Here is a 14,611-nt window from a genome sequence, read left to right on the forward strand (position 1 = left end):
ACGAGTTGATGGCAGTGGAGCAGTCGCAATATCTCATCAATGGATCTCTCCACGGATCCTATGCTCTTGTGGGGTGTGTGTCCTTTCGTGGTTGATTAATATTTAGTAGTAGATGATGATGAACAGTAATAATGGTAGGAGATGAAGGTGGTGATGCCAATGGGTGGTGGGGGTGTGCTTATCCTCTTGCTTGCTTCCAACCATTAAAATAACCTCATGCCGTACCACACACCACCTGCTCTCTTCTCCTTCACAGCTGTTGTCTTCCTCATGGACAGGTAATCCTCTGGAAATGACATGAGGTAGCTCTCAGAGACAAGGTTGGTGGGTGTTGGATTTAGTAGTCCCCTCAATCAATCCTTATCCAATGGAGATGATTCTTTAGGTGAAGAGCACTGTTTTCTCCCTCCCTTTCTCTCTTTCTTTTTCTTCTCTTCCTCATCCAAACCGATGGCCTCCTCTGTGAAGAGTCAACACTTGAAGAAGAATAAATTATAATGCTTGATGATAATAATAATAATGATAACATCAATACAAGATAAAAGTGATGGCGATCATTGGAAATTTCGACCGCCCACCTAATTTGACAACGTGTTGGACAAGCAGAATTGAGATCCACAAGCAATCTAACGTCTTCTCCTCATGCTGCGTACGAGGAATCAACTTAGGATGGCTTCCATAGACGCACAAATCAACTTAGGATGGCTTCCATAGACGCACACGACTCATGTCCTCTGAAATTTATTTTAATTATTTATTTGAAAGCATAAATTAATTAGTATTTTGTTTGACACGTAAAAGTCATAAAATCAACCTCATATAATCTAATAAAAACATGCATAAAAAGAAACTAAATTAACGATGAACAAATAATTGATTGACAACATCGAATGATCGCAAGACAATATCTAAAACCTATTTGATGTCATAAGCTTTGAATGTTCGCAAGACAAAATATCTAATCATATTGATTACGATGACCATTGAGATTTTTGTGATGATTATTTTGAAGAATTTTACTACCAAAATATATAATTTATGATGCATACAAAATCCAAAGGTGCTCACATTTTTCAAGAGACGACAATTCTGGTCTCCCAATTGGAAAAAATTGTCACGGTGTTGGGTTTTCGGAGAGAGTGGAAAAGCATGCCTACACTGCCGTGTGGTGTTCTTCCAGCTGTTGCTTGCATGCTCATCAAGTGTTCGCGTCTTTGTCTTCCTAACCAAGAAACAAACAGACGACGACAACAACAACCAACAAAAAGATGTGCATGAACAATTTTATATGGTCATTCTCTTCTACCTAAAACAACAAAAAAAAAATGAAGACGATGATCAAATATTTGTATTGATAGAAGAATTGATAGCGATCAAAAGGTTGTGGTCTCGATCAAAAACCAGTTTGCGCAAGTCGACCAATTTGAGCGGGCCATTATAAAATGCCCAACACAACGGTCCTGCAATTTTGAAACTCCAGATGCAAGGTTGTATTCTGGGAACTTCCCACGACCAATGATCATAGCATGACATGAACAAGAATGTAGCAACCCCCGAACAAAAGATCGATGCCCGGTTCGTAGTCTAATCAACAGAAATGATTATGAGCTCTTGAGTCGATCATGCCTGAAGTGGTGGTACAGTGAGAGCCCCTCGGGATTGTGTGCCTCGATGTCGACATGCCTGATCCCAGGAACAATCTTCTGAATCTCTGATTCGAGCCTGTCCACCTCGCTGCCCAGAGCTTCTACGACATCCTCACCTTCCAATCACAAACAAAAATACTAATTACCTAAGTCATGTATGTTAATGACATGCAACACAATCAAATTACTCAGTACCATAACTAGCCATGACATTTAGCAGTGCTGTATTGTCTTCAGACTTTGCGGCCTCCCGAAACTGTTCGACACAAGGAAGTGCAGAGTTGTTAAGCTAATTTCATAGAAGTTGGATATTCCTGAATCCTTCTCCGTTTCTTCTTGCATTGTTTGTGTGAGTTACCACCAGTTATAAATGGTCACTCATTAATGCCTTCTTGTGAGCATTTGTCATCGAGCTCTACTCGGGAAAGGAACAGACAGCGAGTTGATCTATTTGTTTCGCATATCAATGTCTGCTACCTAATAACCCGAACATCACAATCTGGTTCACAGGACTTGGAAATCATAAATATAGGTTTTTGGATCATATATTCAATGACACTAGATTCAGTGACTTGTCTGATCCATGTTTGGTTATGGCCAGATCCATGATAAAAATCTCATTACCCAATTTGATGTTGAAGTATTTCAACCTCGTGTAAACAACAACAACAACAACAAAAACAATAAAACCAAGCGGTAATCTCCCGACTCCTCCGGCTCAGGTTCAACTCACATATAGCACATAAGATTGAACAATTCCTTTCTGTTCCAACACAAATTTCCTTGGCCACATAAACCTTGCCACCTGTGACCTGCATCAACCTAGAACTCTAGCCACAGACCATACAACTGATTTTGGACTCCATTTTCTATTGAAGCAGACTGCATCTGACACCCAACCTGATGTATGGTAGTAATTGCATGGCCAATTGGTTGGACTTGGACCAGGTCCATGTTCAATATTTTGGATGCAAATTTGAACCAGTTTTGTTCAGTTTAGACATAAATACTAGGTTGATCCAACAGAACTCGACTCCAGTAACACTCCTACCTGGACATGCTTATGATGTCCGAAGACTAGACATGCTCAATGACTAGAGATACATAAACAACCAGTATACGAGTAATGTGATGCAAAAGAAAGGTCAAGTAAACCATTGCATAAGATATGCTTATAAGGCGATGATCATTAGAAAATGCACAAAAAATTGAACTATGTTAACAACATACTTGTTTTGCCCATTCTTCACGTCCAGTTCTTTCCAAATAATTTTGCACCAATACAACCCCATTGAAATCTGCAGCACCATATGCAACATAAGTAGGAGCCTGTATGCTTTAGGGCCAAAATTTGTTTCAAGTGCTCTTCTTAATGTAGTAAACTATTCAAAACCAGTCCAGATATGCAGATAGTGAATTTTGTTCACTATTTTTTCTCTATAAAGAAATCACGTGGGAATTTTCTGAGGCCGCAAGTCACTAAAGGACTAAAATCTACATGCAACTACGGATGCTTATCAAAATAAGAAATATTTAATATGAGCCTCTATCTAACATGAGCACGGTACTGACACAATGTTCCATTCTGATGCCAGCAAGGCACAAAACTCCAACATGGATTTGATACCAAACCTTATCGTCAGCACATATCACACTAGCAATTATCACATTAAGGAGACACCCCTGTGTTTCCAGGTTTAAAACCTTTAATTATGTTACAATGTCCTAATCTTAGAAATTATGACAAATCTAATCCTTCAGGAAACAGAACTGGATGGATTCATAATTATGTTGAGTACAAAACTTACCTATTTCTGCTTTGAATCTGAAAAATCCAGGGCCAATGACCTCACTCTTGCAATCGTACAAGGCATCTACAACCTGCAGTAGGTTAACGCACATGTTAGAGAAGCTTAATTGATATCTATGAAAAGTTCCATGTTGTTGGTCGTGTTTTCACCGGATCAGATTTTAAAAACTTGAGTACTTTTTCCATGTCATGGTCATCAATTGCCCTGCCAATCAATGCATGCCTGTTCCTCTGAATGAGAAATATAGCAACCTGCAATACTAAAGTTTAACATTAGTTGAACTGTAATTAGCGCTAACAGAGTTCAAATCATTTTCATATAATAATAATATGACAGTCAAATTTATAAATCATATTTAATCATTTCATCCTTTTCATAGGTGCATGATGCAGTTTCATCCATGGACACGAGGAAATATTTAGCTGTAATTCTCCGTAATCCTCACAGTATTTTCTTGTCTCAACTTGTCTTCCAGATGAGCCTTTCTTAAAATAATCATGATCTATGCTTTAAAAGAAATGTTCCTCCACATGTATATCCATCAGGATTTTCCCTCGCCTTTAACAAATATATAACAGACTCATCTGTGAATCTTTCCGCAAAAGAAACATTAAGCATAATATTAGTCCATTGAAACTAACGAATGGTTGTTTATTTCTGATAGCAGATACGCAGAAATGAGAAAACATCTCAGACAAGTACCTGTATCTAGTTTACCTTGTGAAAATATGATTACTCTACTTTATACAGATATTATCTGTCAGTACCATTTTGGACTATGAGCCTATACATTTCTTCCCACCGTTAGCAAACTATCCTAAGCCGATACAAGTTCAAACAAATTTTCATGCTTTCAGTACTTTAATTTCAGCAAGACATGAAATTGGCAAACTGGAATGAAAAGAGAATCACAGGGGAAGGGACTTTGTATGATTGAACCGGTTAGATCATACTGGTCAAGAATATCTTAGAAACATTTATCAAGCATTCCAACTCTTTCAAGGATAAGTCACATACCATTCCAAGCAGATTACCAACTATGATAGAACCAATTGGGTCGTATATTGCATTTCCGGTTGTATTGACAGCCACCAATGACGCTGCAGCAATTGCAAGACCAGTCACTGCAGCACCATCCTGCAGAACAGAAACAAGCTGAGATACCAAGAAATGAATGCCACATGAACACATCATGCAAGAGCGAATAGTAGGACAGATAATGAATATGCATATCTGAAAAGGATAACTAGATGTTTGATGAGTAGTATATATATGGTAAACAAAACATGAACAGATTAAAAGCATTCAATCAGAAACACACACACAAAATGATAATAAGTTCATTACAGCTATCTGGAACATAAGATCACCTCTGTCATAACAGCAACGGATGTTGGATCATGGCCACGCCATATATAGTCCCACACTTTCATTCCTTCTGCAGCTGCACCTTTCTTCACAGCATTAATAGCAACAAGCAGTGAAGCACCTGGAAAGGCATCTAAATTATCATATTATTTTTATCAAAGAATAAAAATCCAAATGCCTTCAGATATACCTTCAATGAGAAAGGATCCACCAATCACTAAAGCAGCATAATGGATATTTTCAGGAGGCTGTGTTATAAAAGAAATCATACAAGGAGATCAGCAATGGAATTAAATGTTCGAACAAGCAATTATGATATAATGAGGACCTAACTTAGATGATAAAATTTACAAAGACATGATTTCTTAACACGTACATGAGAGTTCCACAAGTTCTGAAATCCGTGCACAACTGTGGCACCAGAACCCAGGCAAAAGATGCCAACAGCAGATATTAAAGACCAAACAAATCTTTCCTTCGAATATCCATAACTGCAGTCAAGAATAGATAACTCAATAAAAGATGAAAAATCAAAAAGTTTTAAGATTTCCAAGGGACTTAAAAAAGTTTATGTACATTAGCTTACATATTTCTTTAACATATCCTTCAGAAATATTAAACCTAATGCTTGTTAGATGTGACATAGATACAATTCCAGAAAAGGAAAAATACTAATGAAAACAGAAAGATATAAAGGTGAGGCTCTTTTTGCTGATGATTTTTTTGGTTTGTATTGGATAATTAACTTAGCATATGTGTACCATGATAAAGCGGGAGGAATACTGTGAATAGCATGAATAGTGGGTAAACCTACGGGTGCAGAGCATCTGGAGCACGCCTTGAGCTGTTCAAACCATATGCAAGAAGGGCCTACATTAACAAAAGTAGTCAAATTAAGAACTGGCAAAAAAATCTTACTAAGACACAGACTAGTTTTTTTTTTAAATATATACTTGTTTGGAACCAGTTCCTAAGAGAAAAGAATTCTCAAGAATCTAATTTCTAATTTTTGTGTTTGAATTGAAGTATAAAAATAGGAAATGAAATTCCTTTTCTCATGTGAAATCAAAATTGAAAGTGATTTGCACTGATCTTCTACTAAATTACCCTTAAATGTAAAAAATTGAATGCTTAAAAGGATAAAGTATAGCTATATTGTCAAACACAGTGCACTAAATAAAAGTTGCACTTCAGAATCTGTAAGTACATGACTATTCTGAAGAAATAGCAATAACTTTTAGGTTGCCTACTGTAGTTGAACAAAATGATTCTCTTTATATGCGTAGCCCAAGAAATTTGGATAGTTGGATGGAAGAAAAGGACAAATAGCAAAAAGAAAATGTAAAAGTATAGTTGACTGGAATAAAGATGTCAAATGCTCAACTCATCAACAACCAAACAGTGCATTCCTACTTCCCCAGGAACGTGCATAACCATCTTGGGAAAAACATTCAGCAAGATGCATGCAACAATCGCTGTTTTGATGACTAATTCAAGCAATCCAAATTCTATTCAGTGTAAAAATTGACAAGAAAATACAGGTTTGGAGACGGTAATTGACGCCAATAAACTCAGGTTTGGAAACAAATCAATGATTGTCTCTCTTCTGACTAGTGTGTCTCCTTTCCCTCTCTGTCTCTCTTTTTCCTAGTTTCTCTCCTCTCCCACTCTTCTGTCGGTTATTCTTTTTTTTTTTCCCTTGTTTGTGTTGTTTAACCACTGGGCTACAGGTATATTGGTAACCTAGAATAAAAAGTTAGTACCGAGATATTTAGAAATTATCAAGCAAAACTTGATTGTTTTTGGTTGAATTGTGAAATTCCAAGGTTTTGGGATATTGGAATTCCCATTCCCAAGCTCTTCTCATTTGAAACAAAGGAATTCAATAAAATTATGGTAATATGGATTTCATTTATTTTTTCATTTTTATTCCAAACAAACTCGGAAAGAAATTTTGTAGATTAGTAACACGATACTTAGGTTGAACATGGAAGGGAATATCATGTGACATCAAGATTGAAAATACCTGGTTCGTGAAGTCTGCAACTGAGTGTACAACCTCAGCTAACATAACATGGCTAGAAGTTGAAAGCCACACACCAAACTTGAGAGAGAAGACAAGAAAGTTGCACCACAGTGCAGTGGTAACTGCACGTTGGCTGAGATAGCATCCAATTGATAGTTAGGCAAGTGATCGAGAAGAATAAACTCCAATTCAAGGGTAGGAGTTATAAGACATACTTTAACCAAAAAGAAATAGAAAGATGAAATTTTTTCATAGATACACAAGTATAGAAGCAATATTCAACAGAACCCCTTGTAGTTATGATCCCTAGTTGTACAAACACAAACAAAGAAGTCACTAGAACTTATTGTACTTGATTTTACAGGAAAACAATACTGCAAATGAAGCATCATCCTTCCGTTCTCTTATTGAATTAGTTTTTCATTTAAGATCAGTGATAGATTATAAACTAACAAATAAAACAGATACTGCAATCAGCCCAAGCTGCCACGGAGTTCGTGTTATACTCGTCCTTGATCTAGTACTTACTAGCTTCCATGCATCTATATTTTGCTTCGTATGGCACTGATGTGGTGTTAGTTCGAGGTTTCACATCAGCTGCAAACACTGACATGAAACCAATGGTAAGCTCTTCTAATTCAGCTTCAGTCTTCACGTGCAACCCTTTAAACCAAAAGACATACTTCTTCAATTGATAACAATCGTGCAATGGACTAATTATTATAAGATGTGAAAGAATGTTAAAACAAGAATCCTATTTGTGTAAGATGCACAATTGCTGAAAGCATCGTTGCTAGCAGCTTTTAATTAAATCAAGTAACAACTAGTTCCTAGCATCTCTCAGCAGTCTCCTTTGAGATTTTTAGAATTTGACGTGCTATAGCTTCTTTGTTAGCAGATTTTTCAGCCATCTTTCATAAAATATGTATCAAAATTGATTAGTCAACTCGCCAAGTTCTTCTTTTAACTTAGCAGATTCAATGTGAAAGTTAAGGCTACAAGGAAGCTCAATTCTAGAATCATCTATAAGAAAATAACCCTTTGCTATTTGCTGTGCCATTGTTAACAGATAATGACAGACAGATAAATCATTGTAGGTGATGAGTCATTGATTCAAAAACTACAGATTTACATGTGAAAAACGAAGTCAATATCTTGATTCAGCATTACACATTAAAAGGACAATTAGATTGCGGCGTCCATTTACCTGTGTTCATCATCAAAAGGTGCCCTTTTAACCTTTGCAACCCTAAGGGAATAATCTGCAAGCAAAAAACCATGTATTCAGAATACTCGGAAAAGGGGACGTTTTCTCGCACTGGCATGACAAAGAAACTCAACTGCGAACGAACGAAGTCAAGGCAGCAGACGAGTCGATTCGAGGAGGCCTCGCCGAAGAAGACGACCTAAAGACGAGGAGATCGAGACGAGCGGGTGCGACCTCCTGGGATCGGTCTTCGTCTCGGGAGCTCGCGTGCGGGAGAGAAGAGGCGTAGGATACCAGTGGGGCGAGGATGGAGCCGTCAGCGGCGGAGGGGAAGGGAGGAAAGGGCGGCGAGCGGCGGATAGCGGGGGAGAGGTGGTCGCCAAGGCGGCGGAGCGTCACCACCACCGTACGGGGCGTACGCATTAATCGAGACGCCGCCGCCGCTGCTGTCGCAGCGCAGCTTCCTTCAGAGTCCCGCGAGGGCGCGATGCATCACCGGTGGGCAAAAAAGGGAGGAGGAAATCGAGAAAGCAGAGACGAACCGAGAGCGACGCTCTCATAAACCCCTATCAACTCATATATTCCTCCAATCCACTTATTAACTTTTTTCCACACAAAAAGTTAACTAACATAATAATTTCTTTAAATTTATTTTAAATTCTTTTATTATTATTAATAAAACCTTCTTTTAATAATATAAAATTATCTCAGTTTATATATTACTCAAATCTAATTTTTAACGGAAAGGTGTTGTCTGTGCGCCTTTAAGTCGTGGCCGAGCAGTGACTTGGTTCGACTCCGAATGTTTCATGGTTGGGATGGATTGAGAACATTTACGCTTGTTGTTACGTCGCTAGCCCCTGCACTCAGGTCGAGGTCGGGATGAGTTTCCCGATCTGCCCCCTTCGAAGCTTAAGTTAGTGTTGAGGGAATAAGAGTCAGATGTGTGTCCTTACTCCCTTTGGCCGAGCAATGGGCACTCTTGTATACAGGAGTCGGTCGTATGGTGCGGGACGGTGCTGTGCGGCGTCATCTCGAGTTTTTTGAGACACCTTTCGTATATGACGGTGTCGTCTCGAGTTTCTTAGGGCGGCTTTATACTCGACAACATTGTTCCAAGTTTTTCGAGGCAACTTTGTACCCGATAACATTGTCCCGAGTTTTTTGATCTAACGTGATCCGTCACGATGGCCTTTGAAATCCCTATTGATACTGTCGTAGTCGTGGGCTGCTATCAAAGGGTGTATTACTAAAATGTGTCGACATAATTATAAAGTTTTGATTAACATAATATTCCATAAGTTTTATTTTAAAAAAATAAACCGTTTTCTGATAATTTTTTTTGTTTCCTTATTAATGACAACCAAATCTTCCTTTAATAATATAAAAATCAAACTATAAAATAACTCTATAAGTCTCGTATTCCGTGTAGCAAGTATATCAGCGTACATATTATTCCAATCCACTTACTAACTACCACGTGTCCGATAATAACAATGCTTTAAATAACATAATAGTTTCTATGAACTTTATTTCCAAAAAAAATAAATCGTCTACTTACAATTTAATTTTTTAATTCCTTATTGATAAAAACGAAATCTCTTTTTAATAATATAAGAATCAATCTAGAAAATAACTCTATGAATTCCGTATTCCATTCAGTAATATATCAGCGTACAAATTAATTACTTCATCCCACTTGCCCAATAATTTTCTATAAGCTTCATTTAAAAAAAAAATCATCTACTAATAATTTATTTCTTTCAATTCCTTATTAATGAAAACAAAACCTCCCTTTCATAATATAAAAATACAAAGCTTCAATTAACATAATAGAATCTATTAATAATTTTTTTAATTCCTTGTTAATGACAATGAAACCTTTCTTTGATAAAATAAAATCAAGCTGTAAAATAACTCTATAAGTCACGTATTCCGTGTAGTAAATGTATCAGCGTACATAGTACAATCCACTTATTAACTGACACGCATCCAATAATTACAAAGCTTTAACTAACACAATAGTTTATATAACCTTAATTTTCAAAAAATAAAATCTCTTGCTAATAATTTAATATTTAATTCCTTATTAATGACAAAAAAAAAACATGAGTTAATTTTTTTATAGTTTTCTTTTTCACTTGAATTCTCATTTTTCTTTGTTTTGATTTTTCATAATAAAAAATAAATGCATTCCACATGCGCAATGTAGTGTTCAAATCGTTGATTCATCAAATTTTACGTCTAATTTGTTGGTATTTTCTCATAACATTATCAATGTGTTAAGGTCAAGTCACTTATAATCGATTCGGGGATTACTTATCCATTAGTTTGATATATTTGAGTCAAAATTAGTCGCTTATGGTGATTTTGGTCAAACTTATCCACCGATGCGGAACAAAGCATGAAAGGTTGGAAAGGATGCCGAAAGGGAAAAGAAAAAAGTTACAGTGGCATTTTGGTCATCCCAATATATTTTACAGCTTCACCGCGTCTATCCTCTTCGGTAGAACGGATCCCATGAACCCAAACTCCCCCACATTTCCCTTTCTACCCTCCGCGCTCATCCTCACGTTCCCGCCCTTCGCTGCCGTTTGTTGCACGCAGGTTCCGAACACCTCCGTCACCCACCTTTCGAAGCAGCTCTCCGAGAAGGAACCAGCGGCTGCCGCTAGCTCCTCCTCCGCCGTCTCATCGACCAGCAGCTGCCCGCGGCTCCCCACCTCGTCGAATGCCCGACGAAGCTTTGAGATGAGGTTGTGCAACACCAGAGAGGAGGAGCTCTCGGGGTCAGCGTCCAGGGTGAATCGAGCCGTGATCAACTCGAGCAGCTCAGGTGGAAGACGGAGATCATTCCCGCAGTCTTCCTCGTTGGTTAGATCACTGGGGACGGCGTCGTCCTCCTTGCCGTCGCTGTAGTCTACTCCCCCCCCCTCCTCCTCCTCCTCCTCAGCAAGCATGTTCAGGTCGAGGCCGCCGTCCCCTGTTCTACGACGCTTCGGTTTGTTCTGCAGCGCTGTCTCTGGCTTCCTTTTGGGATCTCCGTTGGTTGATCTCTCTTCAGCCTGCAACTTCATCTCGATCACATCGTCGCAACCCTCGTCGATATCTTCAGCGTTAGCCGAGCTCGATGTGGTCATAATGAACATTGCATCGGCCAGACACACTTCTTTTCCGGATGAGCTCTCAAAAGCTCCCACCTTTAGAACATCTGCCAGAGATCTCATGAAGTTGCCATCGGCTCGATCTATATCCTCCATGAAAACCACAGACTTGGAACCCTTTTCCAAGGCATCATCGAGGATCTCTCGACATGAGCAGGTCTTGCCTGCCCATTTCCTCATGTTGATGTGCGTTAGCCTTGATTCGGATCCACCAAAATGCTCCGACAGCACTCGTGCCAATCTCCTCTTAGCAATGCGATCGCTACCCTGAAGCAGTACACAAAGTCCCTTGTTTTCGCATGATCTGCCATCATTCACTGCTTCCACGATCGAAGGAATGATCTCCGAGTGCCAGGGCATGTTCTCGTGCAATTTATGGGTTAGTTCTCGTCGATCTGCCACCACTTCTTTCTGCTCCATGGATGTCGCGGAATCCGAGGCAAGAGCGCTACCCAAGGACAGAGTGATCTGGTTTCCTGGCTTTCTCAGGGAATTCAAGCTGGTTTCAGAAACCCTCTGCTTTGTTTCATCTGCTTCCTGCCACTTTCCCATTCCATTTCCCAGATTGACTGTGTTGAATGGGAATCCACTATCAAGTCTAGGAGTAGCCTCAGAGAAAGACAGGGAATGTGGTTGTATCAAGATTCTGCTGTTGTTGTTGCTGTTAGACCACCATGGATATGATGAAGAAGAGGTGGTGTTCTTGACAGTGGAAGACTGATTCAGGAATGAGGGGAACAGATGAGTTTGACTATGTCTTGTGTGATGGAGGCTTTGGCATAGGCTGTTCCATTTCCTCTTCAACTGCAGCAAGGCATCCTGAAGACAGTGTGGGCATTAATTACCATCTCTTTTGCAACAACAAGTAGTCTTCTGCTGAAGCAGAAGAAGTAATCTTTACCTTGTGGAGCCAAAATGACAACTGTGTTGAGCCACAGTTGGTGTCTTTGGCTTCCTTCTCAAAATTAGAAGTGCATTCAGCACAGCACATGAGCTTCTCATCATCCATGATGTTAAGAACCTTGGAACCAAGCAGTTGAAATGGATGATCAAAGAGCTTTGTCAATCTTGAGTCAAGGCCACTGTAGAACAGAGAGAAAACACCATTAGAGCTGAAGGATTTGAACACCATTTCAATTCTTCTTACAGTCTTTTGTGCATTGTGATGTGAGCTCTTAGATTTGACCAAAAGATGATAGTCACATGCAAGATTTGCTGCATTCTATTTGGACTAAGTTGTTGAGGAGACAGAACTAGAAGGCTAAGATATCATTGACAAGACAATGGAAGTCAAGCAACATCATGGATTGGGCAATGCTAAGGGTTGGTGATCTCACCTGGGAGCTTGGAGGCTCAGCGCGAGCCCACCTGAGGGAACCACCACGGCTTGAAGGTTCCATTGGGTCTCAAGCCTCATCTGGCACTTCATGTATGTCTGATAGCTTGCAGTGGCCAGTAGCCACACCTTTCTGTTCACAGTCGCACCACCATTGCTGATGCTGCTGCTCCTGCACTCAGATAGCAACCTTCCCAACTCTGCCACCATGTGTTCGACTGGCATAAACCCACGTCCATCTTTGGTCTCCTCATCGACTGCCCATCTCAGATCCCCTGCGTAGATGATGACACCAAATCCACCTACTCTATCTGATGCTGAGGAACTAATCTTTCTCCTGAGATCAGAAACCTTCAGGTCCACATCACTTCTACTCATGAGCCTAAGATGAACATAGGAGAGCTGAAGCTTGATGAGATGCGCCGCCTTGAGCTCGTCAGGGACATCACCTCTCTCGACCTTTGCCATGAGCTCAGCTACAATCCCCTCTGTCATGGAAATGGAGTCTCCCACCACCACAGCGTTGGTCCTCCTCCCTTGTTTCCGGAGCATCACCTCCAAGACTGCGCTTAGGTCCTCCTTATGGGAGGAGGGCGCCGGGAATGGTGCGCTTTGCTGAGAACACAGCTTAAACAGCGGGCTCTGCCAGAAGCTGCTCCCATGGTTGATGATGTCTTTGTGTGACTCGAGTAGAAACGGTGAGGACTGGCCCAACAAGACGGAGCTTTCCTCCTCCAAGTTGTTCTTGACACAGGTGCTGGAGAAGCCAGCTTCTCGCATCACCCTGCTCACGCTCGGGTCGTCCAAGATGGAGATGATGAGCTGCTCCAGCTCCACCTTGATGCCCAGGACGGGCTGCTGCTGCTGCTGTTGTTGCTGCAGCTGTTGCTGTTGGAGCTCGATGCAGCCCCTCCGCTGGTGGGCCTGCGCTCTCTTGAGGGCGGCAATGAGGGCGTTGGAGAGAGAAGGTTGCGAGGTGAGGAGCGGGCCGGAGGAGGGCGGGGGAGTGGTGGGTAGCCTGTTGAGGGCCACATTGAAGCACAGCTCGAGCGCTCTGCAGCGGAGGGGGTGAGAGGCAGGGTGGTGGGGCTGGGACTTGAGGCAGGCTCTCCTGAGGAGGTTGGAGGCGGACGAGGAATAGCTCAGGAGTGTGGCAGCGACATGGAGAGGGGTGACCTGCGCATGGCCTCTCTGCCTGGCCAAGCTGAGGGAGTGCTTGAGCACCGAGGCAGCCTCTGCGGTGAGGGCCTGTTGCAGTGTGCAAGCTCCTGTTCGCATTACTTAGCCCCCAACACCAGCCCCCCGCCACCCCAATGTTGTGCTGCCTCTTGGTTCCACTCCTTACAAAGCTTCTGTTCCGCTACTACTCGTCTTCCTCCTCCTCCTCTCACAAGCACCCAAACCCTACCGTTTCTCTCTACGTCCTTCACTGGAAGCTAGTCTCGTGGAATGAAAGAGATCCAATGCGCTCTCTCGACTACGACTACTGCTGCTGCTACTACGAGAGTTGAGTTGTTAGTGAAAGAGGGTAGGAGAACCAAATGGCAATAGATTTATACAGCTAAACTCTCTCTCTCTCTCTCTCTCTCTCTCTCTCTCTCTGTGCGTGGGGCTTTATGCTGTTGTGATTGTAGCAGTGTTGCTTTTGGATTTGCCATCCAAGGATTGCTCACTTTCACTTTCTGCATCTTTTTTGGCCTAATCTCCTTCTTTTGCTTTGTTAATGTTTGTGCCAACATATCGCGCAAGTTCAAACACATTGGCGCGGTTCGACCGCACCGCAAAACGAACAGAGGCGACAACACCATCGATACTGCTTCATGCACATCTGCAGCGTCCTCTATCACATAGGCTGAAAGACGGCTTATGTCAATGATGAGAAACACATGTTCCGTGCCATGTTGATTCAGTTGGTGTAATATTCTCCATCATCGTGTCAATCTGCAAGCTCCGAGATATCGAAAAGCCGGAGAAGAATATTTTCTCGTCTTACAAGTAGATCATCTGAGCGTGCTTCTGCTAAACCAAATCCAAGCCATTGGGAACATGATTG

At 41.0% G+C, this 14,611-nt stretch overlaps 2 protein-coding genes across 3 annotated transcripts; both read right to left on the reverse strand.

Moving 5' to 3' along the window:
- Positions 1 to 1,326: 1,326 nt before the first annotated feature.
- LOC135633744 (metal tolerance protein C4-like) lies at positions 1,327 to 8,630 on the reverse strand. 2 transcript variants are annotated; one of them, XM_065143605.1, is made up of 13 exons: positions 8,193 to 8,630; positions 8,059 to 8,113; positions 6,852 to 6,984; positions 5,640 to 5,695; positions 5,202 to 5,316; positions 5,016 to 5,073; positions 4,828 to 4,946; positions 4,475 to 4,594; positions 3,607 to 3,708; positions 3,455 to 3,527; positions 2,877 to 2,944; positions 1,842 to 1,902; positions 1,327 to 1,762 (listed from the first exon to the last, which is right to left on the reverse strand). In XM_065143605.1, exons 1-13 carry the CDS (start codon positions 8,479 to 8,481, stop codon positions 1,602 to 1,604), a joined length of 1,410 nt encoding a protein of 469 aa, XP_064999677.1. In that variant the 5' UTR covers positions 8,482 to 8,630; the 3' UTR covers positions 1,327 to 1,601. The 2 variants fall into 2 exon arrangements, with proteins under 2 accessions (XP_064999677.1, XP_064999678.1); XM_065143606.1 differs by lacking the exon at positions 1,842 to 1,902 and having other exon boundaries at positions 1,602 to 1,762.
- Positions 8,631 to 10,490: 1,860 nt separating this feature from the next.
- Positions 10,491 to 14,064, reverse strand: LOC135633551 (protein SMAX1-LIKE 4-like). The gene is made up of 3 exons (XM_065143116.1): positions 12,560 to 14,064; positions 12,124 to 12,304; positions 10,491 to 12,041 (listed from the first exon to the last, which is right to left on the reverse strand). Exons 1-3 carry the CDS (start codon positions 13,834 to 13,836, stop codon positions 10,536 to 10,538), a joined length of 2,964 nt encoding a protein of 987 aa, XP_064999188.1. The 5' UTR covers positions 13,837 to 14,064; the 3' UTR covers positions 10,491 to 10,535.
- Positions 14,065 to 14,611: the final 547 nt, after the last annotated feature.

The sequence above is a fragment of the Musa acuminata genome, chromosome BXJ3-3, assembly GCF_036884655.1.
Source record: "Musa acuminata AAA Group cultivar baxijiao chromosome BXJ3-3, Cavendish_Baxijiao_AAA, whole genome shotgun sequence".
Taxonomy (NCBI): domain Eukaryota; kingdom Viridiplantae; phylum Streptophyta; class Magnoliopsida; order Zingiberales; family Musaceae; genus Musa; species Musa acuminata.